General features: G+C 37.7%; 1 protein-coding gene across 1 annotated transcript in view; it reads left to right on the forward strand.

Moving 5' to 3' along the window:
• Positions 1 to 26380, forward strand: part of RORB (RAR related orphan receptor B) — a 138446-nt gene that overhangs the window by 74526 nt on the left and 37540 nt on the right. Inside the window, exons 2-3 of the mRNA XM_012577416.5 lie at positions 21722 to 21807; positions 26105 to 26246. Of these exons, the coding sequence (XP_012432870.3) occupies positions 21722 to 21807; positions 26105 to 26246 (228 nt within the window). The remainder of the gene's footprint in view (positions 1 to 21721; positions 21808 to 26104; positions 26247 to 26380) is intronic.

Below are 26380 nucleotides of genomic sequence, written 5' to 3' on the forward strand. Positions count from 1 at the left end.
GCACCTGACCACAATGTCCTGTCAGGTGGGTGTAGAAAGTTCTGGCTTCCCATCTTGCTCTCTTTAGAGAAGCCTTCACCGATGTTGAGTCTGTTAGGTGACATCCAGCTGAAGCAGTGCACACATCATAAGGACAAGTGATGCCACAAAACCAGCAGATGTGGGAAATTAGAAAATTATACCAGTCAGGAACTGTGACATGAGCCATCTGAAACTCCTTTTTTTGTTTTTGGGGTTTTTTTTTCCAGTGATCTAGTTGCATTTCAGCAGAATATTGTGTATCAATGAAAATACACAGTTGCATAGTACGTATTTTTGAGACTTCAATCAGATTTCTAAGTCTCTTTGTGGGGGTGTTTTCTCAGAGATAATAGAAATTCTTTCTTCAGTAAAGATAATTTTGAAATTTGACTAGTGAAGACTTGTTCTCTCATAGCTAGTAACTGATATTTGGATTTGACAAGAGGAAGAGGAAATTGTAGATAGTTGCATATTAACTGTTAGCATCATCCACATGTGAGAAACCCTTAAGCAAAGAGCCTGCTTTTACATGTAATAGTCCTGACTACTTTTTGGGAAAAGAGCTTGAGACACTTGAAGAAAGGAGATTCATATTTTCTCCTAGATGTGTTGTTTAAAGACTGAACTGTGTAAAACAGGATTGGCATTATATAATTATTTGCATCTTACACTGTGATAACTCAATTTGCTTTTCATTCCTAGGTATTTAAAACACTGTTATTTTCCCATCAGACTTTACTCTCTGCCAATTAAACTTTTAGATCTGTGATGTGGATAGAGACATTTGTTACAGAATGTTTCATGTTGACATACTGAAAACTTCTTGTTTGAATTGCTTTTCTTACCTCTTTTTAATGTTTCTGATTTTTACCAGATAAAGCAATCTTCATGGGATTTTTAATAACCTTTTTTTCAGCATTTTTCTGCAAAGCAAAACATTTTAGTTTGAATGCCAGATTTGCTTAGTAATGCTTGCCAAAACCATATGAGGAAAACCTCCAAATATTGCACAATGTTGTTTCTTTTGCCTTCTTGGCTCTTAACAGCTAAAGCTACAGTGAGTAAGATGTTAGCATGGGCTGCAGTCATAGGTTATATCCCTGGCTTATTGTTTCCGCCATTATCTAGGTAGATAGTTCTCAGTGGGACCAGTTTTACTCAGATTTCCTGAGTCAAATTATCAGAAGTAATTATTGTCCAAGGGAACATGAGTTAGAGTTGGTTAATAACTGAGTGTAGAACCACCTGAATTGAAAATACTAATGCTATCCATAGTTTTTCAATGTCATCTTAGTAGAGCTATATTAGTAGAGACTGTCTCTTGTACAGTAATGTGAGTTTGGGTGATTTTCTTGCTCTGTGTATTTATGGGAAGCAGTTGCACTTTTGAGATGCAGAATATCATAGGAATTACCTGATGCATGACACCTGTGTGAAGGGGTACATGATACACAGTTTTCTTTCCCAATAAATAGCATTTATGGGGAGAAGAAAAATAGGTAGAAAGGTGATTATAGGCAGATTATAAATTATTAGAATATAGATTATACTGAGGATATGGTACCATTAAGGCATTTTTAAAAGCAATTCCATTTTTGGTGTATGTAACACAACTGTACTTCTATTTTTAAGAACACAGCAGACAATATTGTAGTATGTAACGTTGATAAATATGGTTGTTCTGTTGTACCATTCATTTTACTTTTTAAAGCAAATTAAGTTCTCCATCTCAGCACAGAGTGGGAAATATTTTTACTTTCAAGTATATATATCTTGTCTGGTGACATATCAGAATAAAAAATGCCAATAAAAATATTTTTATTGTACTTCTTTTTTTTACTGGATTCTTAGATTTCATCAGCTAGTCTACCTCATTAGGAAGTTATATCTTGTATTGTTTCCAATAACAATCAATATAAACCCATGAAAAAGTGTTATAATTTGTGGCCTAGGAAACCATGAATCAGAATCCTTTTGCTGTACACTTCTATGTTTTATGAAGAGGAGTAACACAGCTAGTCAACTAGATTTTGTCCTTAGTTTTGGTTTTGACGGTCTTTTTCAATCTAAGAGGTAAATTATAAAAGTTTATATTTCACTTCTCTAAATTCTTTGGCAGCTCCTGGAAGGGAAAGTTGGAAAATATACCCAACATAATGAGGGAGTAGTGTGACAGCAACAAGTTACAATAACACCGCTGTTCTCCTAGTGGTCTGTTCCCTTCTTTCAGCTTGTTCTCGTTTCTTTTAAAATGTCTGGATTAAAGGCTTTGGACAAGAGTGTATTATTTCACTAGCATGGCAAGAAGCTGTATTTGTGATTCATTTGATATTACTGCTTCCTTTTGTTACATAGCTAGTGATAGGCTTTATCAGTTGATGAAAGGGAGGTTCTTACTGAGGCCTCTCACCAGGTCTTGTGAAAGTGTTCTGATACATTGCTCCTAGTACACCAGCACACATTTGCCTAATTACCTAAATGTCCCTGAAGTTCTCTGTGGCTCTAACATTTTGCTCTGCTTGCTCTACATCAATGTTTGGGGCCTTCAAGCCATAGTGCTTTGCCTCATGTGTAGCAACATCCCAGAGGCTGCTAGGTGTGGGCTTACAAACAGGTTATTCTTTGCCCCATAGCAATAACAAAACAAATATACAAAAAACACCCAGTATGGTTTACACAGCTACAATGACAAAGCTGTGTTCCATTTAGACTTAATGAAGTTAGAGCTATGTTCACTGAAGTTTTGTCAGAAAAAAATGTCAGGTACTTTGGGCAGAGGGTAGATAACATCACTGTAAGCAAATGCTTACATTTGGTGTATCTAATGATTGTATAAAAATAGCTCATTCACTACTTCCCCTAGATTCTAATGTCATTAGTACAGTTTTATTAGTTAGTTACTGTTGAGAAGGAAATGAGGCAAATTTTCAAAATTAAATACATCCCTAGATATATTGCCCAAGGCACCTAAGATACTCTTCTTCTCCAGCATTCGTGTGTTAGCAGTTCACAACCCCAGACCCAATGGCAGATCACTGGACTCCCTATACTCTGCAGGAACATTTAAGCACATAGAGGAGAAGAATTTCTTTACTAATCCCACTTTAAGCGTCTCAAGAGATAGATGTACCAAGTACCGAATTCTTAGGGGTCTCTGTTCTTTGGGGAATTTTTTTTTTGTTCTGTCCCTTATGTATCTCAGTGTAGATTAATATCTTTTTCATGTCAGCAGTTTGAATCAAAGTGGCATACTTATTGGAGTTTGAGCTCTCCATTCTTTCATGGAGGACTTTGTAGGACAACGCCACAAGCTTTGTCATACACTTGAAGATTCTGTTGAACACAATAACTAAAATAGCAGCACAGTACATTGAGTGGTTCATGCTCACTCTATCATCTGTCTTCTGCCTGCAATGGTGATCTTTAGTTAATAATTTTTGTTTTTCACTATTTTAAAATGTGTTAAATTCTGCATCTATTATTCACATGCTGTGCTGGAAACAAGCCTGTGGTAGTATCTAGAAGAGTGACTTAAAAGCCCTCACTCTTTCTGTCTAAAGCATAATAGTGTCTTCAGGAGTGCAGAGAAGTGCTGGCAGAGGTAAAACAGCAAAGCTCTGGACTTGTTGTTTTAGAAGGTTTTGATGTTCTTTTGTGTATTATTAATGAGCATGAGATTAATGAATAGAAACCCAACAGTAATGATTTCTTTGTGACTGACCTTATAAAATAACAGGCAGTATTCTTGTCCCTGAAAACTACCTGAGTTTTACAATAGACACAAGGTCCCCATTCTTCTCCCAGCAGTATGGAGCACAAATTCATTAGGTTCAGGATGCCCACTGAATTATTTCTGATATTTGTCATTTCACTACTCCATTTCCAGTGTTTGGTCTTGTCAGACTGAAGGGACATGATACAAGTACAGTTCAGAAGCAGCATTGCTGCCAATCAAATAGCATTTGCTAATGCATATAATGAAGAGGTCCCAGAGAGAAATTATTGTTTCCTTACAGTAAAGTGGAAATACAGAGGTCTCATCCTGAATTATGCATAGTGATTGTCATCATTGACAGACAAATTGTCCCACTTTATTAGGTTTCCAATAAGACATTATAGTAACAGGGAGTCTAGAATTTAAATTGAAACAGAGTATAGGAAGCAGAATGTGGTTACAGCAGTGTATAGGAATAAAACCAAGAAGTTTCATTTAATACTTTGATTAAAGTATAAATGAGTAAGGTTTACATTTAGATACTACTAGAAAACTCTTGAAAAAGCTTTCATTTAATATAATTTATTTGATTACCTAACTTGTATAAATACTTCCAGTTTGGTTTTTATTTTCAATGTGTAGTCATTACTCTTCAGATCACTTCAGTAACTATAGAAAAAATATTCAGTTTGCTGATGTTTCTGGCTTACCCTTGCTTAAAGAAAAAAAATAAAAATGCCACCTAAGATATATCTCTGCTTCTCTTGTGAGATGTAAGTTGTGTAAAGCACAGCTTTCCCTAACAGTTCAGACTCAGGAGATAATGGTTCTGTTGCTGCAGGAAGCTGAAATTTATTGTCAACAGACAAAGAAAAGAGCTATATCAAAATAATCTCCTTTAACATTCAAACTTGGGCCATGTAGCTATTTATCCTGTACAGGCAAATAAATGTACTTCTGTATGTCCAAATTGTGGCATTCATATTCAGACTGTCAAGTAGAAAGTGTGTAATATAGATCAGTGCTTTCAACTTGGAAGCAGCTATCACAGTATTCCTTCTCATAACGTGACTCACAATTTAAAAATTTACTGGCTTTTTATATTGTAGTAAAAATATCAATAAATTGGGCAACCAGTGAATATTGGAGCAAATCATATTGGCCACTAGAAGAACTAAAGTGGCCTACAGAAATAATCAGTAGTTTCCCAGGCAATAGCCCATTACAAACTGTAATCTGGACTGTAGGAGTCTAAAATACCTGATTTACTCCTGAATGTATTTAGCTGTGCATTTCTCTTTACACATGTCAGGGACACGTGTCTTCCCTTATAGGGAAGAGACTTTTTTTATTAAGAGCAGTCAGTCACTTTGTGGTCAGACAAAGTGTCAGGCAAAGCAAGTCACACAGATCTTGAAAGTTTAAATATAATATTAGATCACCCTATTAGTAGCTCACCATTTCTAGTGTGGTTCAAATATATGATTTTGTACATGTTCATAATTTCTTTTCCAGTTTTTTCATGGGCAATATTCTGGTCCCTGGTTCTTAACACTCATTTAGTGTTTTGCAAAGCCCTAAAGAGTTCATACCAACAGAGGAAGCCTGTCACCTCAATGTTATAAGGTTATCCAAAGATACTTATTTTCTGTACATAGTGGTATGCCCTCTCTTATCATTTCTGAAGTCTTTTAACTTAAAATGTACTGTACAGTGGACTAATAGACTTTCTCTTTAATTCATGGCTCCCCTTCATGCAGTCTACTGGGATCACTTTTCACCAGAAAAAATAAAATACAATAAAAAAAGAGCTGACAGAAAATCCTGTTACCTTTTTTTTTTTTTTTTGGATCCTTTTGCTGGGATTGGGGCAGTCACACATATATTATGCCATCCATATTCTATCATACATAGCAGCTCTGATTAAAGCACTAGCATTCTTTTTAAGTTTCTATTGATTTTTCTTTAAACTAGAAAGTAGCATCACCATTTTTGTATCTTTAGCTTGCAAGTGGATTAGAACTCAATTCACATTGTTGAAATGTCCCTAGGGCTGCAGACACTTAGATTTACAGATCATAAGGATTTCAGGATATAGTGAGACTTTTTTTTCTGTTCTGTATCTGCAAAGGAGGAAGGCCAACATCCAAAAGGACACTTGCAAGGTTGATCAGAGCTTGCATGGCTGAAGAATCTACAAAGCAAAAGACAGAGCGGGGTTCATCTGATCACATTCCCCAAGGACAATACCTACTTCCTAAAATAAATGAACAGAGGCACCTTCTTCATAATAGTGCAGGGCCACAGTCTAGAAGCTGCTGCTCAATTTTCTACACTTCTGGCAGTTAGGACCGGGGGATATATCATAGGCAGCCTTCAGAAGGAGAAGGCAGAAAGAATACAATTACTTACAGCCTTTTTATAACACTCTATTTTTCAACTGTGTGTGACATCAGAATAAATGAGAAGATGAGCAGACCCACAGTCAATATAATTAATATTGTTTGGCACAGTTTCACTTGACTTTGGAAAGCCTGCATCAGTCCATACCAAATGAGGCTCTGAATCAGTAATCTTGCGTGTGCAGATAAGCACACTTTTTATTTTTTCCCATTTCTCTCAGTCCCCCAACAGCTATCCCGACAGCTGGATACTTTTTGATAAAACTCCCAACAGCAGCAGAAGAGTTCTATCTATGGGTGTGGCATGGTTTAGGAATGGTACTCCCCAGTTTAGTGCTCCCATTGAGACTCTGCATGTGCCACTCACTCTCCCCCATCTCCCATAACAGGATGGAGAGGGGAATTGAAGGCACAAAAAGTAAAGCTAACAGTTTGAGATAAGAACAATTTACTGGAAACAGGAATGTGGTAAGAAAATTAACAGTAACAGCAACAATAATAACAACAAAATGTAAAAGGCAAGCAATTCACACATGGTTAAATGCATGTTACCCAATCACTCTCAGCCTCAGAACCAGAGCTACAGGACCTCTCCATCTACCCCATTTACCTGAGTGGAAGGAACACATTCTCCCCGGAAGAGACTTCCTTACTCCTGTCCCTGGCAATGACTTGAGGTGGTATAGAATAACTTCTGGACCCTAGCCATGGCCCTTCCTGGCTACTTCAAATTATGAACCCTGTCCTGACTGTAACTAAGGCTTTATCCAGCCCATATCATCAATACCATACCTTGATCCAACATCTTCCAACTACATACATTTATATATAGAGATATATACACAAGCACAATTTCCACAGTCAATATCTGTCCCTCCAAGATATCTGTAGAGTTCATCGAATCCATGGCTGTGGGTTCTCTGTCCTAGATGCCTTCCAGGGTAGGAGGGCTGGTGTGCTGTCAGGTGGTTGCAAGCTGCATAACGAGCTCATGACCAGTGTGTCTGGAGCAGCCCATACTCACTGTCCATGATGGTTATGGCATTCAGCTACTAATATTATACAACTAAACATTGCAGACTACACTCAACTAAAAATCAAATTCCCTTCAGGTACACATCATGTTTCCCCATCCAACTGCATTAGACACTAAGAGCACCAAGGTCGTTGAGCAAAAACAGTTCCATAGATGGTTTTGTCTTAGCTTAAAGTAGGACCAATCCAAACTGTGTCCCCTAATACATTCATCAGATGCACCGCACTTTATCCCATCTATGATCAATGAAAGTTTTGATTGGGCAGAGCCAGCTCAGCTCAATTGGTGGAGCCTCTAGTGGTAGCTAACCAGGTGGCCTTCACTAAATGAAGGTCCCAGTGTGTGAAGGTCCCCCCAGCCCATTGCTTTCAACATAGTTTTTAGCAGTCCATTGTGTTTTTCAGCTTTCCCAGAGGCTGGTGTATGATAAGGAATATGATATACCCATTCAATACTGTGCCCTTTTCCTTATATCTAACCTAAACCTCCTCTGACTTTGTTTCCTGCTGTTTCCTTGAGTTGTCTCCTTAGCCACAAGAGTGAAGAGATCAGTGCCTGCCCCTCTGCTTCCTCCCAGCCTGAGCAAACCAAAGCACCTCAGCTGCTCCTCATCCAGATTCCCCTCTTCACCATCCTTGTGCCCTTCTTTGGATGCTCTCTGACAGCCTAATGTCCAAAACTGCACACAATACTTAGAGTGAGGTTGCCTCAGTGCAGAGCAGAGAGGGATAAGAGCAATTTATTGGAAAGAGCAATGAGATCAATATTAGTAAGTGTATAGGATGGGCAAAGGATTCCCATGTGAGTGCTTGGAAACAGTGTTTCCCAGTTACACGCTCCAGCCTAGAGCCAGCGTTATCTGATTGCTCCTTCTGCCACACTCAACCAGAAGGAGCCCCTTCTTCCCAGACAAGACTCCCTTTGCTCCTGCCCCAGCAACAATGTGAGGTGGTAGAGAATAACCTCCATGACCCACCCATAGCCCCCCTTGGCTATTGAAAACAAAACAATAATCTGACCAGAACCAGGACAGGGTGCATCTTGTGTCTGCTTTTTACAAGAGTAAGGTTGCTAGGTGGAAGTGAATTCCACTGTACCTCCATTCTGCTCTCCACATTTATTATCTCTAAAGTGATGGCCAGTTTTTCTTTGCTTTAGCTAAATCATTTTTCCCTCAGCTATCAACCAAACCAGATTTTATCTACAAGAAGCTGAAGGACTCCCTGAGCTATAAATTTGCACAGGGTGACTTCAGCAGACCATGTTGTTGAGTATTTGTTTGTTTTTACCAAGAAAAAAGTAATGCTCAGTCAGTTTTTGAATTTTAATATATTTGGCTTTCAGGAGAAAGCTATTCATTTTGTGGGAGTTTTTTACTCTACTTTGAAAATCAGTTTCTGTGCCAAAGTTTCTACAGTTTATTTTCTTTCTAAATTACTTGGATAAATTGTTTACGTTCCTCATTTCCATAGTTCATTCTGTGATTGTGGATGTTATAAAATGCTATTAACAGCTCAGCAAATTAGACTGATGAGAGAATTAACTCATTTAGGAATAAGGCTATATTACAAAGTGTTCAGTGGTGTCAAATTCCTTCCTTTCTTAATGTGCTAGATTAAAACACAGCAGGAAAATTAAACCCACTCAAGTTACTCCATTTGCCCCACTCTCTTCTGACAGTGGATGAAAGATTATAAATTGGAGTCACACTTCAGTGAAAAATCACAATAACCACAAAAATAGTAATAAAAGAGCATAGAGAGGAGAGTGTTTTGCACAAAAAAGGGTGTTCATCCGAGAACAAACAGAAACACTTCCCAAATACAGTGCCCAACATGGTCCTGTGCTGGGCCACATGGTTTTTGGGAAAACAAAGGCAGTATAATGTCAGGGAGAGTCACAGCTCAACTTCCCACACCCCTAGCACAAAAACACTTGAAGAACAGGGACAAGACATGACCTGGTGGGATCTGAGAGGGGTCTGAAGCAGGTCAGGGGACCCTTCTGGACCCAACTCCGTGTGAGCAGGAGTGGACCCTGGGCAGTTCTGGCTGCAGCTGTGGTTGCTGTGGCTGCAGCTCAGCCCCACACAGCTGGACAGGGCTGGGCTCCACACCACCGCTGCTGTTTTCTTCTGTCTTGCAGCACCAAATCAGAAAAGATGCAGCTCAGAGGAATGGAGGAAAGACTGTGGCAGACAGGGGCTGGCTGTGCAAGGCTGATCCAAACACTTGCATACCTCCTCCCTTGAGCCCATGAAAGGATTGCAACTCTGCCACTACTGGCCCTGGTTCCCTCCTGAAACCATATCCCCACCAGGATATGGATGGTACAGAACTAAACAGCGCTAGAAACTCCACCCCATTTCTCTATAACCCCTTACCTCAAAAATATTTATTATATAAAAAAAGAAATCTCTTTCCTTTTGGACACAATCAGGCAATATTTTGTCATGAATGTGCAAATACAACTTTTCTATGCTCATTGTAGGAAGGCTGGAACTAGATGACCTTTGAAGATCCCTTCCAACCCAAACTATTCTATGGTTCTATGATCTCTTTGTGTTCAAACAGTTAAAAAGAACACTAGGTGCATGGTGATGCCTTTTATTGAGATTGTATGTTGGTTCAGCCTATTAGGACAGCTTATAGGACAGCTTCATTGTCAAAAGGGAGCTTATAATGTATGGATTTCAGAGCTTGCTGTAGCCTGCACTGTAGATGAGTGGAGTATTCATTTTATATTTGTTTGGCTCTTGTAATAATTTTTCAACATAGATATTTTTCCAGCTGAGAGTCAGTGGGGTGCATTTCTAGAAATACAAACTAAAAATTACATGGTATCATTATATTTCTGTAAGAGTTAAAATATTTCCCTTTTCTTCTTGAACTCAGTCTCATTTCAAAAAGTAAACATTGTATAAATTTCTACATCCAGTTCTGCCTGCTCTGCATTAGGATCCAGTTGTTAAGAGATGCCTCTGCCTGAATTAAGGTGTAAACAAGACCAAAATCAATAGTACAGATTTTATTTAATTGTTAGTGTGAGGTGGAGAAAGAAATAGGAATAGCAGGAAGAGGGGGAAGACAAAGAGTGCAAGATTCAGCTAGAGATACCAGCAGCGTGGATTCTTCTGACATCCTGCCTGTTCTTCTTCACACTGTTGTGCTCAGTGCTGGGGTCCCACAGTGTTCTTCTGGAGGTACCCTTCTTTTCCAGGTCCAGGTCCCCACTATCCATGAGGCATAGATGCTGTTCCCACAACTTGGAATGGCATGTGTGCAAGCAGCTGTTTCCTTTCTCAGAGTTTGCCATGGTGGGAATTTTTGTCTGGATAGGTTACCCAGATCTGCCTCACCAGGCCTGGCATCTTCCTGTTGCCATCTGCACTCTTCCCACAGTCTGCGCAGTGGAATTTGTCCAGTGTGCTAATTCCAAACCTTCATCGCCATTTAGGTTTGGTATTAATGCCTCCCTATTTGCCATTTGTGTTTTTCTTCCTGTTGTGGTGGCTTATATTACAAGAACTTCCTGTTTTCACAGTGTTAGAGGCAGTTCACTGAAGTCATTACACCCTGATCCCTGTAGAGGCAGAGCATATCCAGCAGGACATGCAGTGGGATTTATTAGTCAATGGCAGCTCTGGATTTGAAAACTGGTGTGTCTGGAGTCATTGCTCAGTACCAGTCTGATACTAAATCATGCATCAGAAGGATACACAGTATTTGGCAACAATCTGTGATTTCTTTCTGACTCATGCAGAACTAATTTTCAGTTACACAAATTACAGAGGGAAAAGGGGGGGGGGGAACCCGCTTAAATATTGTTCATTTCTTTTGGCCATTTCTTTGATCCATGTTTTTTATCTGGGAGGAAACTGGTGTGTCTAATGGGACACTCTAATATTTTATGAAACAGTGAGGCTTAAAAATCTTCATAGGCAATCAGTACTTCAGCAGAATGAAACACTGTTCTAACAGAAGGAAAATTATACAACAATTATTTACCCAGTTGGGAAAAATTATGTGCCATAACATCAAAGGGCTTCAATTAATGAAATAATAGAGAGTGAACAGTTTTTTACCAAGCCAGAAAATGTTTATTCATTAAAATGCCACAGGTCAAGAGTTGGAGACTGTATTTAAGATTACAAACCCAGAGAAACACGTGTGTGACAACATGTGACTGGTTCTAGGAACAGACATGAAAAAAAATAGCTGTGTAATACTTACGCAAATTTAAATGAGTTGTTGCAAGTAATTAACTCATCCTTACTATCCTTCAATGTTTTCTGTATTATTGGGAAAATATTTTTTCAGCCTGACTATTCCCAGCTCATGTATTTGCTTGTTTTCTGTACTTTTCCCAATTTCCAATAATTCTGCTTATTTCATAGACTTCAGAACTCTCTCAATATTTTCTCTTGCATTGTTTTCTTTACTTGAAAATTCCTCAATTGTTTTATCTAAGCAAGCATTCAAAGCAAAGATCGGTGAGATGGCAATTTTAAACATTTTTTTCCCAGTAGTATGTATGATTAACAGTCTTCTGTATGTATCAGGCTAACCAATACATACAGAATCTTGAAAATTAAGTTCTCTCTGTTTTATCTTTGGCATGAATTCCAAGGAAATTGATATGTGGGGGTAGCAAGACAGAACTGTAAGGATCTGAATCATCCCTTATTCCAACAACTTCTTTATGCAAAAGGTTAGGGCACGAGAAAATGTATTAAAAATGAAAAACTACCTGGATGTGGGGTAACAATGCCGCAGAAAAGCCTGGGAATATGTAACAGGGAGGTGAGAAGACTTCTTTCAAAGCACAGAAAGTCCACAAAGACTCAAAAGGAAAAAGTGAATTAGTAGCAGGCAGTGCATATAATGAATGTATTAGCTGTCTTTTAGAAATGCTCCCTTCTTACATACTGTTTAGCTTTGTTTTATTCTTGACAGAAAACCTGTGTAAATCTTGCTTTGTGTTCAGCTGCATAGCAGCCACTGCATGTCTTTGCACATGAAATCTATGAAACAGGATGCAATTCTAGCCATTATAGAGGCTAGGGGGAAAAAATGTAGTAGTTACAGGCTTTGAGCAGCTCTGTTAGAGATTCATACTGAGAGCTTGCCCCTAAGTTCCCCTTTTCTGTAAAATCTAAGGGAAGCTGGGGTTCAAGAGGGGCAATTCAGATAGGCCTGTCACAAGGCATCTAAAAACACTGGAAGAAAACTTACTTTTTAGCTCTGGTTGAAAGCAGGCAAGATGTAGTTCATGACATTTCACAACATGGGGATTTTATCTATAATAATTTGGCATCTTACATCTGCCACTCTAATCCTCCATGTGTTTATATATATTTGAAACAAAAACCAATGACAAAGGAAAGCTGATATTTATTCAGAATTTCCAGGGAAAAAAAATAGAATAATTTGAATTAAATAGGAAATGGATACATTAATAGAGTATGAAAAGAAAATATTTTTTTATTACTTAGTGCCTCCAGCAGTCTTCTTCCCTTCTTTAATGACATGGAACAGTCTGTGCCTTATTACTTCTTCCATTTAATCTTGTTAATGCAGTCTGTTAAGACTCCACTTTTGCAACAGCACAGGTGTAAATCTGAGTAAGTAGGCTAGTAGGAAGACTACTGTTCTGCTCCTGGAAGTCTTATTTATTTCCAACAAAATGTTTGATATTCAAACCAATATAAAACTTAATGCAACTGGTGAGTTGAAATATTTTTATTCTTCACTTCCTTACATTATGGGACATTACAGTGAAAAATAAAGAGGGAGATATTAAACACTTTGTACAAGTCCACCCTTGAGACAACTGTACTTGGAGTTTTACTAAGATTAATTCTTCCTACTGTCTTTAAAAGATGGCAGATTAAATTGGTAAGTAGACAGCTGGTAAGTACAACATTTTTTCAAATAGCAACAGATGCAAATCCAAGAATATCTCCAGCTGATTTAAATGCTTTTCAAAAGATGGAGCAAAGATTTAAATAGGAATGTGCAAAGTGAAAATCCATAGTGATAATCAAAAATATGAGGAAATATGAAGAAGTTCAGGAAGTTTTAAGAAGGCAACATCAAAATTATTTCAGTCATTTCAGGTTGAAATCACTATTTATTTTTTATTGCTTGTGTCGCTCATAATTTTGCCTTGTAGGAGTTATATTGTGTCTAAAATAAGGTATTGCAAGAAAAGTGGTGCAGAAAAGTGGATTGGAAATTGCTCCTTTGCCTGTGATGGCAGCCACACAAAGTCCCATATAATGCAAGTTAGACCTTATTTTGCTGTAGTGCTCTAATCTAACAGTGCAACAGTCCTCATTTCCCTTGAAGATTTGGCATGGTGTAGACTTCTAGGTTTGAGTGTTTCTGAGAGTGTAGGAATTTGTGGACATTCAAATGAATCTGGGCAGGTAAAGAGGGAAGGAGAGAAGAGATGCAAAGATTGTCAGTGTGCTGCAACTGCAGTCCGGTAGCAAAAAGCTGAAGAGGGTGCTGCTACAGACAGAGCTGAAAATAACCACTACATCCTCCTTCAACTATGAAATGAATTAAGTTTTAAGTTCATTTCCATCCCACTCCAGCAAGAAGTAACACTTGGCTGGGTGTGAAGAAAGATAAGGTTGTGTGTGATCCCACAGCCTGGAAAACAGGTCTTCACAGCAGGTTCCTGCAGCACCTTTCTCTGTGTTGCTCAGCTTTGTAAATTTACAGCAGAGATCTGTGCATATCTAACTCAAAAATTACCTTTAAGGTCCTGACTACTGTATGACCATTTCAGCCAGCTTGGACATGCAAAATGGACTATAAGTATTTATCATGGTATCTGAACTCTTCCTTTACAGAGTTCATTAGTCCATTTATTCAGAAGGGAAAAGAATGCAGACATGAATTGTTGTATTTAGGAAACAATAGGTCAGAAATACCTGGCGCACTCTAAGTAGCTTTCCAAGTAAGGAGGAGTAGAGAGGGAAGATGATATGTCCTGCTAAATGCCTGATATACTATGAAATATTTTAAGTGAAATTATGAAGAACAGTTTAGCAGAATAAATACTAAGTATAATTTTCTGAGGAAAGAACTTTGCATATGCTATGTATTTTCTGTATAGGCTGCTATTTTTTGTCCAAGTGCACTTTCACTGTTATAGAGTGTCGCACAGAAAACATGGTTACCACTACTCAGTCATCCTGACCAGCTTACATAAACATTAGCTAAAGCTGCTAGAGATTATTTGCAGAACATTGGATCTGATGAAGTCAAATACAGAATAGCTTGGGTAGTATAATATTTGGGATTAGCATAATAATCTCTTTAGGGAAATTGTGCAGTATCAGCAGAATTGCGTGAGTTTTTGAGGGAAGCAGAAACTATACCGTAATATTTCAGGATATATTATATACTTAAATCTTTCCCTATGAATAGGGCAAGTTTCTGAGCTCTTTAGAAGGCCCAGGATAACGCCTTGATCATTTAGCTAAATAACTTTGATTTACCTCACACACGGAGCCCAGATCATCAGTTTGGCAACATGTTTGTGTTGTGTAATGACTTGTGTTACTGTAGTACCATCCTTTGAAGTTTCACACATAATTTCCATGAATTTGATTTACTGGGGAAAAGAGTTCCGTGATTAATACAGAGAAGTTCACATTGAGAGGCAATGAAAATGCTTCTATACAGATTTACAGAGTGCTAGGTGAGCCATCAGAGTTTACTGATCCTTCGGCACTTTCTGACCTTGATGAGCACAGACTTTCAGGGATCACATTTTGAGCCATAGTTTCTGACAAGGTACCTGAGTTCTGTCTTTTGGGATCTGGACAACGGACTGCACTTGGTGTTAGTCATCACTGCCCAGCAGAGGATACAGGCAGTTCTGCTTCTCTTCTGCTTTCATCCTTGCCTGTGAACCATTTCAAAAAATCTGGGAAAGCCCTAAACACTTGTGCTTGTTATGCACTTCAGCCACTCTGTTTTGTCTAAATTAAAGAAAGAAACAAGCTTCTAGGTAGCAATGTGTGTACCTTTGTCAGATTCCTAATCTCTCAGTGTTTCACTAAGTGCTGGGCTGACATTCGTGGCAACAAAGCATACACTATTTTTCTGGAGTCCAGGAAATTGCATCACCAATCTTGCAATAACCCAGTGAAAATCCAGGCTTTTTGTTAATTTGCAAATTATAATTTTTTTACAAAATTACAGATTATTTTAACTAATGGAAATAATCAGTTCAGCAGAAAATAAAAAAATTTTGTGATCCAAAATATATCATCTCCAACATTCTATCACTGCTCTTAAAATTGTTACCTTTTTTTTGCTCATGACTACATTTGCTTCACAGAGAAACATCCAGCCTTGCAGAGGCTTGAAGTCCTTTGCTCCTATCTAAGTTATGATAAAATTCTAAGGGTCTAAAGCGTTTATTTTAAAAATAATGTATCTCTTGCTCTAATAAAAGATATAAAATCTATCTGAAAATCTCATCTGTAACCCTGGATCATCACAAATGTAACAACTTTCTGGTACTGATAAATTGTTAAATTATAGTGATAGATCCACTGTACTTATTACACTTAGGAAAGGAAAAAAACTGTATTTGAACAAAACATTTTTTCTTACTTCATTGCTTATTAGCAGTTAAGGTTGTTATATTTTGCTGATTTTTCTCCTTATAATTTCACCTTCTCTGTTGAATATAAAGGCTAGTATATCATTCTTTCCAGAATTGTTCCAAAATTACTGTGTAACAATAAGATAGAAAAGATGAGAGAATATGATCAGTTTTAAATTACCTTTAGCTGTGGAGCAGCTGTAATCATTTGAACTCATATTCAACTATTTTAAACCACCTGACAATGTTCAGGAAACATTACTATTGCCATGGAACTCAGGAAGACATCTTCCCAAGTATGTATTTACAGTGCAGATATTTCTTCATATGCAAAAAGGCTAATATATAGCACATAATTTTATAACTTTTTGTCACTCTACAGTCATTATCATATATATTTCTATGGTTTGATCTTTTGTTTTAATAGATTTTAAATGCATAGAATAAGGATGCACAAAAAACTTGCCATTAAAAAAACTTTAGGTTTTAAAATACTCTTTTTCAGTAGTCTTTGGAGAAGGCATGCAAAAGCCAGAGTTGAGCTGTAAGGAGATCTGGTATACAATTCAGTGTGGGTTGGGTTGGGTTGGGTTGGGTTATGTTGGGTTGGGTTGCATTTTGTTTTGGGGGTTTTTTTTGTTCATTTTTCCCCCACTGGAAAATCATGAAAGAGGAAGGGAGAAAAGAAAATGTATTACCAAATAACCTTCCAAGTGATATTGATTATAAACTTAAAGAAATCAGAAAATTGCATACACTTATGGGGAAAACCTTCTTTTTTTGCATTAATGTATCCGATTTCTATTTTGAGCAATGATCTATCAGATTTCTCAATATCCAAATTCTAGGGCTATTGTTTACCTTAATACTCAAGAAATTTTTTTATATATTATATACAGATGACATCTAATATCTCTGCCTAGTGAGACACAGCAATATACAAGAACTGCTGCTTCTTGAGATTTATGTATCTGTGCTCATGAGAAGTAGGACTGGTTTATTTGAGAACCATCAGCTTTGCAGAGAGTCTCTTTTGTTATAACAAATCCAGGGGCCAGATCCACAGTCAGAATTTAATGTATCTCTGTCCGCAAGTGCTAAGATTTTATGAAAACATTACTTTTCTGGGTTAACTGCACCATATTGGTTTACTCTAATGGCTCTTTTCAGTTATGATTGACAGCTAATGTATCTACAGATATTAATTAACATTATCTGGAATTAATTAACTTGCTGAGATATTACTAACTATATGGGTCTCACTGCATGAGGTATGATAGATGCTGTAAACATAAGTAGTATCCTCAGTTGTATATTTTCAGATTATTAAATGCAAAGCACCTGAGGTCTTGCTGAGAAGCTAGAGAACATCTATTCCAGTAACAAAGGGGACGCCAAGATTTCATTGCCAGCCTAACTTTCCATGCAAACTTCTACTGACAGTTACATGCAAGGAAAAAAACCCATTTCCTGCTCACAGAGGTCAGGATAAAAAAGGCAGAGTTGGCAAGTAGATAAAAATGCTGAATGTACTTAATTTGAAATCAGTTAGGAATAGAAACATGAAAGTGAACTAGGCCAATCTACTAGCAATTTTCTAGGATCTCTAACAAAAGGATCACGGGAATTCTTGAAAGGTGAAACAGCTCTTTTTTTTCACTTTCAGTTCTCTGATTAGCCTTAATGCTTCCAAATGCAATCTTTCCTAGATCTACAATTTGGAGAAATTACTTCTTTTTCAAAGTTTTTGTCTGGCATACTTAATTATCATATTTTGATCAAGAACTAAATACTGAAAGCTCAAGTCTTTATTTCTCCTTAAACCAAAGCTACAGGTCTGTGAGATTATAATCCTGTCTTTCCCAGGTGAACTTCTTCAGATATTAAACCGAAATTATATAAAATGTCAGCTTTGTTTTTCTCTGTTAGGCATCACATGCATGTGAGTGATAATCCCCACAAATACACACCTGTCACATGCCTTGTTGAGTCTTACCTTCCTTCCAAGAGGAATTCAGAAAACTGTCTCCCATTAGAGATTCATTCCTAATTTCACCCGTATAACAACTTTTGAAACCTCATTATTTTACTTCCTTTAGGATTTTAATGTCCATGTGTAAATATTCTATTGGTGGAAAAAAAAACAGCACTTCAGTGTACTTTTGATTTTTCTTGCGGTGCATTTGAGATGTTCTTTAGTTTGAAGGTGTTTCTAATTACCAATTTGTTTATAGGTAAGTGCTCATTTAAAATATGTGAGACAATTTTGGATTTACTTCCTTGATAGAATTCCACCTTAATTTTCTGTTTTCATGAGAGAATGAATTAGATTCCAGGTTGTATTCCCATAATCTGTGAATTAGAATTACTAGTCATGTAGAATTAATTAATTTCCATTGTAGCATTACAATTTTTAGACTATCCCATAAAATTGGAGGCAGTTTCCTGTCCTAAAAAACTTTCAGCTTAAGTGTAAATTAAGATATGAATAATGCAGAGACATGACCCTGTGGTACTGAGGAAGGATGCTACAGTAGGGGGCAATCACTGTGCCGCATATATCCAAATATTATAAATGTTTTCTTAGACATTAGGGTGATAGTGGTTTTGCAGGCTTTTATTGAGTGGTACATCTCAATGTCCTTTCTGAAAAGTTGGACAAGTGGGCTCAGATTGAGGCTTGTGTTAAAAGAAGCAGGAGGCATTTTTCTTGCTCATAGTATCAGAATAAAAATGGATGAGAAGCCAAATGGGAAGACTTTTGAAGTGGAGCTGAGTAGTTTTGCTGTAATTCCTTACTTATGTTTATTACTTTGGGATTTCTCTACATATAAGTTTTGTTCCTGTGCTGGTGAAAGTTATTATTGTGGCAACTCCACTATTGTTTGTCCATTCAATTTTTCCCCTCAATATTTAGGAAGTGGCACTTGGTCAATGCATTTTATATTTTTAAGGAGTTCAAAAGAAAGCTGCATATTTTATAATAGCTGTAAAGAGAGTCAGATATACAGCTCCCTGAGCTATTTGTTGGTTTAATAGGTGAAGGAAGTAAGAAAAATAGGATCATAGGTAGACAAAAAAACTAGAATGTGCAAAAAAGTGTAGTACCCTGTGTCAACTACTAATGCCAAGACAGTGTGTTCAATCCCCATACAGTCCACTCATTTAAGAGTTAAACTTGAGGATTCTTGTGTGTCCCTTTCAACTCAGACTATTCTGCAATCTGTGACCTGTGATTATATCTGCAAAAGAAACATGGTATGCTCTATGTTTATTACAGTGTCTCAAGACCCTTATAGGAATACAGTGGCTTATTTTTTATCTGTACAATCAAGATTTCTGTTAGGAATACTGAAATTGTTCTTCTGTTCTATGAAAAAATTTTGGAGACAGTAGCAAAATACACTTTTCCAAACTTATTCAAGTGCTTTCTGTGTCCTAAAGATATTTTTTCTGTGAGTTCTCTTAAGGAAAAGTGGTAGCAATTTCCTAGACAAACCTGCATTTACTAATTTATAGAATGGTTATTTTCAAATGAAGGTTTGAATTAACTGAAGAGTCACAACTCTAAAATATTTTTTACATATTAATTGAAACACAAAGCCTTAGCATTTAGGGACTTGATCCACCAATACCATGAATGTAGACCTTAAAACTGAGACTCATGCATGAAATTATTGTTTGCTTACAGTAAAATGTACTGTGCTAAATGGAATCAGTGTTTTCTCTCTCTCTTCCTATCAGAGTTACAAATGGGATATGCAAGTCACATTAAAAGTACCTTGATATTTTTGTGGTGGCTTTTTTTCACCTCTGCCTTGTCTTTTCCTGCAGATTTATTTCTATTCTCATTGTAGTTCCTGCCTCTGACATTGACATATGTCAATGAAACATAAAGCAGCACATGGTCCCAGAGCTGTGACTTTCTCCATCTGCATGACTCTCAAGCAGAGAGCTGTGAGCAGTTACCCAAAGTAGCCTCACAAACAACAGTGCCTGGAGACACATGTTTAAGTGTTTTTTGGGTTTTTTTTATCCCAGCGGGCATAAGGCATAGGAATTTATGAGCAGGAGCATCCTGGAAAAATTTCCAAAGAGCTGCGTGTACTTCTCTGTTAAGGAGTTCCCTCTGTACAACATGGATTAGGAGCAGTTTTAAAACTGAATTGCTTGCCTGGGCCTAAAATTATGCTAGATCAGAAAGAGTATGTCCAGAAAATGAGCTCACAATGGGGAGCTAAAGTCTCTTCAGCCATGCATATAAGTTCATCTTGCTTCGGTCCCTTGCAATATACTGTCCCAAGGGAATCGTTAATTGACTTTCCAAAGTAGAGGGCCTGCTAGGCTTTCACCCGGTGCAGTTTACCCTATAAGCCTCTCCCCTGAATAGGAGGATAAATGAGTAGGGTATGCAAAGCGCCATTCAGTGGGAAGTGTGGTGCTTGCTCACTGGGACACAGTACTGATTTTTGGTTGTTTAGCTACAAGGTGGTTGGAGGAAGGAAGTGGTAGGAAGGAAATTTCTAGCTTCTGCTAAAAGAGACAAATGATAATCATAAGTAGAAACAGGGCATAATCCAGGTCTATATGATTATATTTTCACAGTATCCACTGTGCAAGTATATTTAGTGCTTAGCTTACAATGTGCAGTCATTTTTAAGCATGGCTTTTTTCCAGTTTTTTAATCTTTTCACCAGCCCACAAGTTTGAAATGGGATGCTCTTTTTAGGATTAGCATCTGGACAATAATCTTGTTTCCCTGTCTCAATCCATTTTGGAGTTAAATGTGTCTTATTAAAAGTACTAACAGTTACCTATCCTTGTGCTTGGGCTTAGCTCTACTAAAAAAACTTTTCTACCCAAGGATTTGATGGGTGACTAGAGTTGCAGAGAACTGCTGCTGTTCCTGCCCTGAGCATAGAGAAACAACATCTGCCGAGAGTACTTTGCAAATGCGATGCAAAGGAGGAGGAGAATAGCAGGGAGGCATGCATCCTACACAGAAGAACAAATGAATGGGAGAGAAAATAAGTTTAACATTTCTTCTCAATTCATCTGACTTAAATAAAGGCACAGTGTTTCCTTACATGTCTAAGTATGTGCTCTTACAGCATCATCAAAGGAAAGATACTGGATTCACAGTAATTGAGAGAATCAAACAGTTGCAAAAAAAATTTTTGAAAGATAATGAAATGCGTTTTCCTTCTCAGAATCAAATGACCACTGTGTTTATAAAAGGATCTGAAGCACATCCATATTTAAACATTTTTCAGACTGCACCTGACTCTCCCAGTACATAGCCACTGGCTACCTAAACTCCATCAGTGGGCCTTGCCTGCCAGTGACCCAGTGTTAGAACCAGCAGTTTGAAGAGATGAAGATTAAGCAAGCTTTTACCAGCCTGTCTCTGACAGTGGTATTAGTATCTTCATGTCTTGAATGTAATTAGAAGAAAGTGAAAACTTCATCATCTCTACTCTGCTTTAGAAAGGGCATCAAAACACACCCTGTATTTCTACCTTAGAAAAATGGAAAGCCACAAATATTTGAAGTATGTAGGAAAGGACAATCCAGATTATTGTTTAGGGCCCCTAATGACTGTCATTAGCAGTAATAATTATAAAATTAACCAGTGAAAAAACGAACTTTAAAAAAAGGACTATGAAAAGAAACTTACTAATTGTGAGACATTTTAAAATGTTGAAGAGTTTTGTGGGATGTGGCAGAAGCTACATAATGTGAAGCATTTAAAATCTGCCAAATGAAAACATTCAGAAACAGACATACAATACAAAGCATTTTTGTATTTTTGGGGTTCAACTGGTTATATACTCTCTATTTCTAAAGATTTCATTTTGAGAAAAAAAGAAATTAAATATTATATACCCAAAATATCTGTCTTGTTTTCTCTTTCAGCACAAATTGAAGTGATACCATGCAAAATTTGTGGTGATAAATCCTCTGGAATACACTATGGAGTCATCACATGTGAAGGCTGCAAGGTATGAGATTTTAATAAAACATAGTCATCATCATTTGCATTAGCCTCAGGCACCTCTGTACAATGATACAGTCTTACAAGCTTTCAAACAAGTGGTGCCAAAGGCTGTAGAGCCTCCTGATGATAAAGATGCATTTCATGTCCAATTTCCCAATTGCTTTCCATTTTATCAAATAGTCTTTAGAGTTACATCCTTGTCTGAAACATGAATGAATTACATCTGGTGCAGTGTAAGTGCTGACACCAACAGAGGCCAGCAGCTGTAAGTCACACCTGATCTACCTTAAATCAGCTTTGAAAGAAGTGGATTTCTTACCTGGTTTCCTATAAAACCCATGGTAGCATTACAGCTGGCATGTTACTGCTGGTCAGCCTTTTTTAAGAGCTTACAGGTGTGACTTGGTCCTTTTTTATCTCCTTTTGCACAATATGCAGACCAAATTGTAATCTTAAAGAGAAAGAATGCCTTACGTTATGAACAGTGTAAAAGGATTCTTTGTCTTCTTCCTTAAAGGCATTAGTGCGGGAGTAGTTGCTGGGAATTGGAGGTTAAAAAAAGGGGTGGGGGGGGGAAGTGCATAGACTTGCTGTTTAGACATATCAACATATTCTTTCAGGCATTAGTTCAAATAACACAAATCAGACCCAAGCAAAGAGAAGAAAGGCTTCAATTTTCAATTTTAAAAATTGTCTGCGGCTTTATTATCTAGGGAATTACATTATTGCTCACAACAAACCAGAGTTTCATACTACATGATGGTATTTCCATTTAAATTTTAAATGGAAATTTGCAAAGATAGAGAGGCAGCATCTCTGATTTCTTCTATGTGGAGACACACAGAAGACAATCTAGGATGTTTGAAAACGGGTGCCTATTTGCAGTGTGAAATCACAAGCTGTACCTAATGCTTTACAAAGTATTAGAACAGCTGAAAAATCTGAAAATTTGAGTGCACCCATCTGCAAAAGAAATACTTTAATGCCAGTACATTGAGAACCAATATACTGGTAAAGACTGAGGTTTTTTAAGGAACATTGACAATTGCAAGCAGAACAATTTGCAGTGTGTCTTTGTCTTACTGTGACATTGGCCTAGAAATAAGCATCTTCTTTTGATGATCACATGAAACATGATTAAACTAATTGATCTGATATTTCAAAACTGGCACAAAAGCTACAGATGGAAATTACTTTAAGCAGAATAAGAACATCTTCTCCCAGTACTCAGAGTCCACAGACTGTCTAGGAGTATAGTCTTCCATAGAAGTAATTAGGGTTAATGCTGGCCCTTGTGTGTGCCTCAAGAGGAGATGATACCACTATGCTCTGTGAATAGACTGCTTATTGAGATAAAGAGATTCTCTTCCACTTATAAATTTTAACCCTATTGGGTTTGTGCCAGTTTTGCTGTATCAGATCAATTAGTCTAATCTTGTTTGTGAGCCTGTGCGAAAAAAAAGGTGTCAGTTTTTCATGTCAGTTCCACTGGGAGGCATCCCAGTCTGTCAGAACTCCCTGTTAAGGTAAGCACTGTTTCTGGCAGTGCAGCTCTGCTATCCATTTAAGTGCCCAGCATTTAAATAGCTATTCACTCAGCCTGCATACTGGTCATTTCTGGCTCTTTTTGTCTCAGTTTGTTGGAAACCTGAAATGATTAAGAATAGAGGCCATTAGTGGAAGAAGGGCGTGGAATCATTCCACAAGTATGCACACATGTTGAGCCAGGCACCAGACAGCCAGAGCATTTCAGGATGCTGCATCCAAAAATTGCAGTGCCAGTGGCAGTGCTACAAACTTCAAGGAGCAGAAGATCCTTTAACTCAGTGTTGCTACGTTAGCTGCACTGCAGCAGATCCATATTCTAAGTGCTTAAGGGTCATCTGAAATACTGCTGTTGGTTTGTATGCATGCCTACCTTATGCTGAATGTGCATGTGCAGTGGACCTGGGTAAGTCTGACACTATTCTTACAGAAAGGGTGAAACCTGGAGATAAGTTTTCATCACATCTATCTCTGTGACTGCTTCCTCACTAAGAAACCTTTTATCATTTCTTGTGCCTCCCCCCAGAGCAAAGTTTCCACCAGTGCTTTGTCATGAATTAGAAAGTAGTTCATTCAGTGATTTCCTTTCTCAGACTGGTTGTGGGTGGTGGATGAAGTGATCTATTCAAAGGCTTGTTGTCCATGTTGGAAGTACTGGGAAATCTGTCTTTAACTCTTTAGCTCCTCAGTTATGAAATACATCTTCCTTAATAAAAAAAGGAATTTTTCCAATGTAAAATAATGTAGCCAAATCTATATAAAGATACCATAAATATAAAATGAAAGGATTATATCTATTTTATAAGACAACATTTAGATATTATGCAGGAGAATGAGAACATAAAATTCTCCTCAGAAAAATTAATTACCTGTTGTAAATTAATTCTCTTATGTAACCCTTAATACATAATATGGTCCTTTTTTCCTAAGGAGGGCAAAGATGAAACAAATTCCTCTGAGATAAGATCAACCTTAAAGGGAACAAAAAGTACTGTAGGAGAAAGTGCTGTCAATGCTAAATGGTGGAGTGTGGTTTTTTAACATTACTGAATTATTTTTTTCTCAGAAATCCATAGATTCTGCTAAAATATAAAAGTTAAAACAGAAAACCCAAGTCAAAACCAAGACTGGCTGTAAAGTTCAGCAAGGACATCTGCAACTAGTATCCATTTAGTCTTAAATTAAAGGCAGCTCTACCATATCAGGAAAATTTTGGACAGCTAAGATCCATTAAGTTTCCACCAGAATTTTTCTGAGAGTTTCCCCAAAGGATATCTATTTTCTGGAAAGTATGAATCATAAAATTCAATTTATATTTTAGGTACACTATAATCACTGATAGAACAAGCTTGACCCAGTTCAAATGGATCAACTTCAAGAAGTAGCAGTGGCAGTGTCTTTGGTGGAACTCCATGCCTGTCACTGTTACTGACACCCCACACCCCCCTTATTCAGCCCGCCAGGACCTGAGTGAGAATTCATGCATAAGCTGTAGCAAGTGAGCTGAAGCCTCCTGTAGTGCTGTCACCTTGTGACTTTGTCCATTGCTCAGTATTAGCCTCCATCAGCCTATGCAGAGATACACTATTTTTTCCTGATATTTTTCATCATTTTCCTGATGAAGTCAGCTGTTGCTTTCTGGCTTCATTCCAAGGTGTTTGCAAGCTACCCCAGAAGGGCACAAGCACTTTGGGGTCACTTCTGGTGACTGGTGTAACTGCAGTAATGATACTCCTGCTGATTTACTACTCATAGCCAGTGGCCAGGCTATCCTTCAACTTTCCCACCACAACCTGCAGCTGTTTGCATTTAAAGTTTCCAAACTGGTTAGGGGAGTTGTCTACCTTTTTTTTTTTTTTTTTTTCCCTCTGGACATGCAGATGCTCCTGATCTTTTTTTATTTTTTTTTAATTTATTTGGTATAGATCTATTTATTTTTGTTTCTTTTCCCCTCCCCCCCGTTTCATTCTTCATGTCACCTCAGCTGCTTCATGTCACTTCTACCATAACAGTACATTTCGGTGCTGCTCTTGGCACTACCTCATAGCAGCTGGAAGCTCATAAGGATCTAGGTGTGTATACTTCCCCTCTAGCCCTCAGATCTCTAGACAAACAGCCCTTGGAAAAGGCCATTACATTCTCATGATAGTACCTAAAGGTGTTGTTGTCTCCTTTGTGTGTTGCCTTTACTTGATACAGTCATTATATCCTAGTGCTTTTGTGAAGACTGAATTTTAATTACTTCACTCTTGAATCATATGCCTCTCCAGATCAGATCAACATTTTCCAAGTTAAAGTGAACAACAGACTTCAGCTCCTCATGCTATGTGTACCCAGGAACAGTTACCTCTACAGTTACAGTTAGTCTCTTCATTAAAGGGAGAAATGTCAAAACAAGTACTTTGAACTCATCTCTTACAAATGCTGACAAGTTTTCCCTCTATTAAGAGCAAGTATTAGATGATACGGTGTCATTATTGCACAGTAAAAATGCATTCTGTAACATAATTTCAGTTTTAACAAAGCAGAATTATATTCTTTACATAATACACAGTTCTCCTTATTATAATTAAATGCTCTTTAATAAAATACCAACATAGGTGCAGAGCCACAGCAAAAGTAGCAGTGCCCTAAATAGGGGTTTGCTGTAGTTTTTTTGCATGCTGCTCTGTGTGTGTGTGTCTGTCTGCATGCATGCTCGCGCACATAAATACACTCATGATAATACTGGGGTTTTCCTGCTCTCTTGCTCCAAGGGATTCTTTCGGAGGAGTCAGCAGAACAATGCATCCTATTCCTGTCCAAGACAAAGAAACTGTTTAATTGACAGAACCAACAGAAATCGTTGCCAACACTGCCGACTGCAGAAATGTCTTGCCCTGGGAATGTCTCGAGATGGTAAGGAGTCAAATCTGTGCTTCACATCTAAGCCCTTTGAAACTTTTCTTCACTGCTGACTTACTTAAACTCCCTGCAGATTTCTGCAAAAAGAGAGAGGTGAAGCTCTGTGCTTTGTAATGCGTGTGCTGTGA

Source organism: Taeniopygia guttata, chromosome Z (genome assembly GCF_048771995.1).
Source record: "Taeniopygia guttata chromosome Z, bTaeGut7.mat, whole genome shotgun sequence".
NCBI lineage: Eukaryota > Metazoa > Chordata > Aves > Passeriformes > Estrildidae > Taeniopygia > Taeniopygia guttata.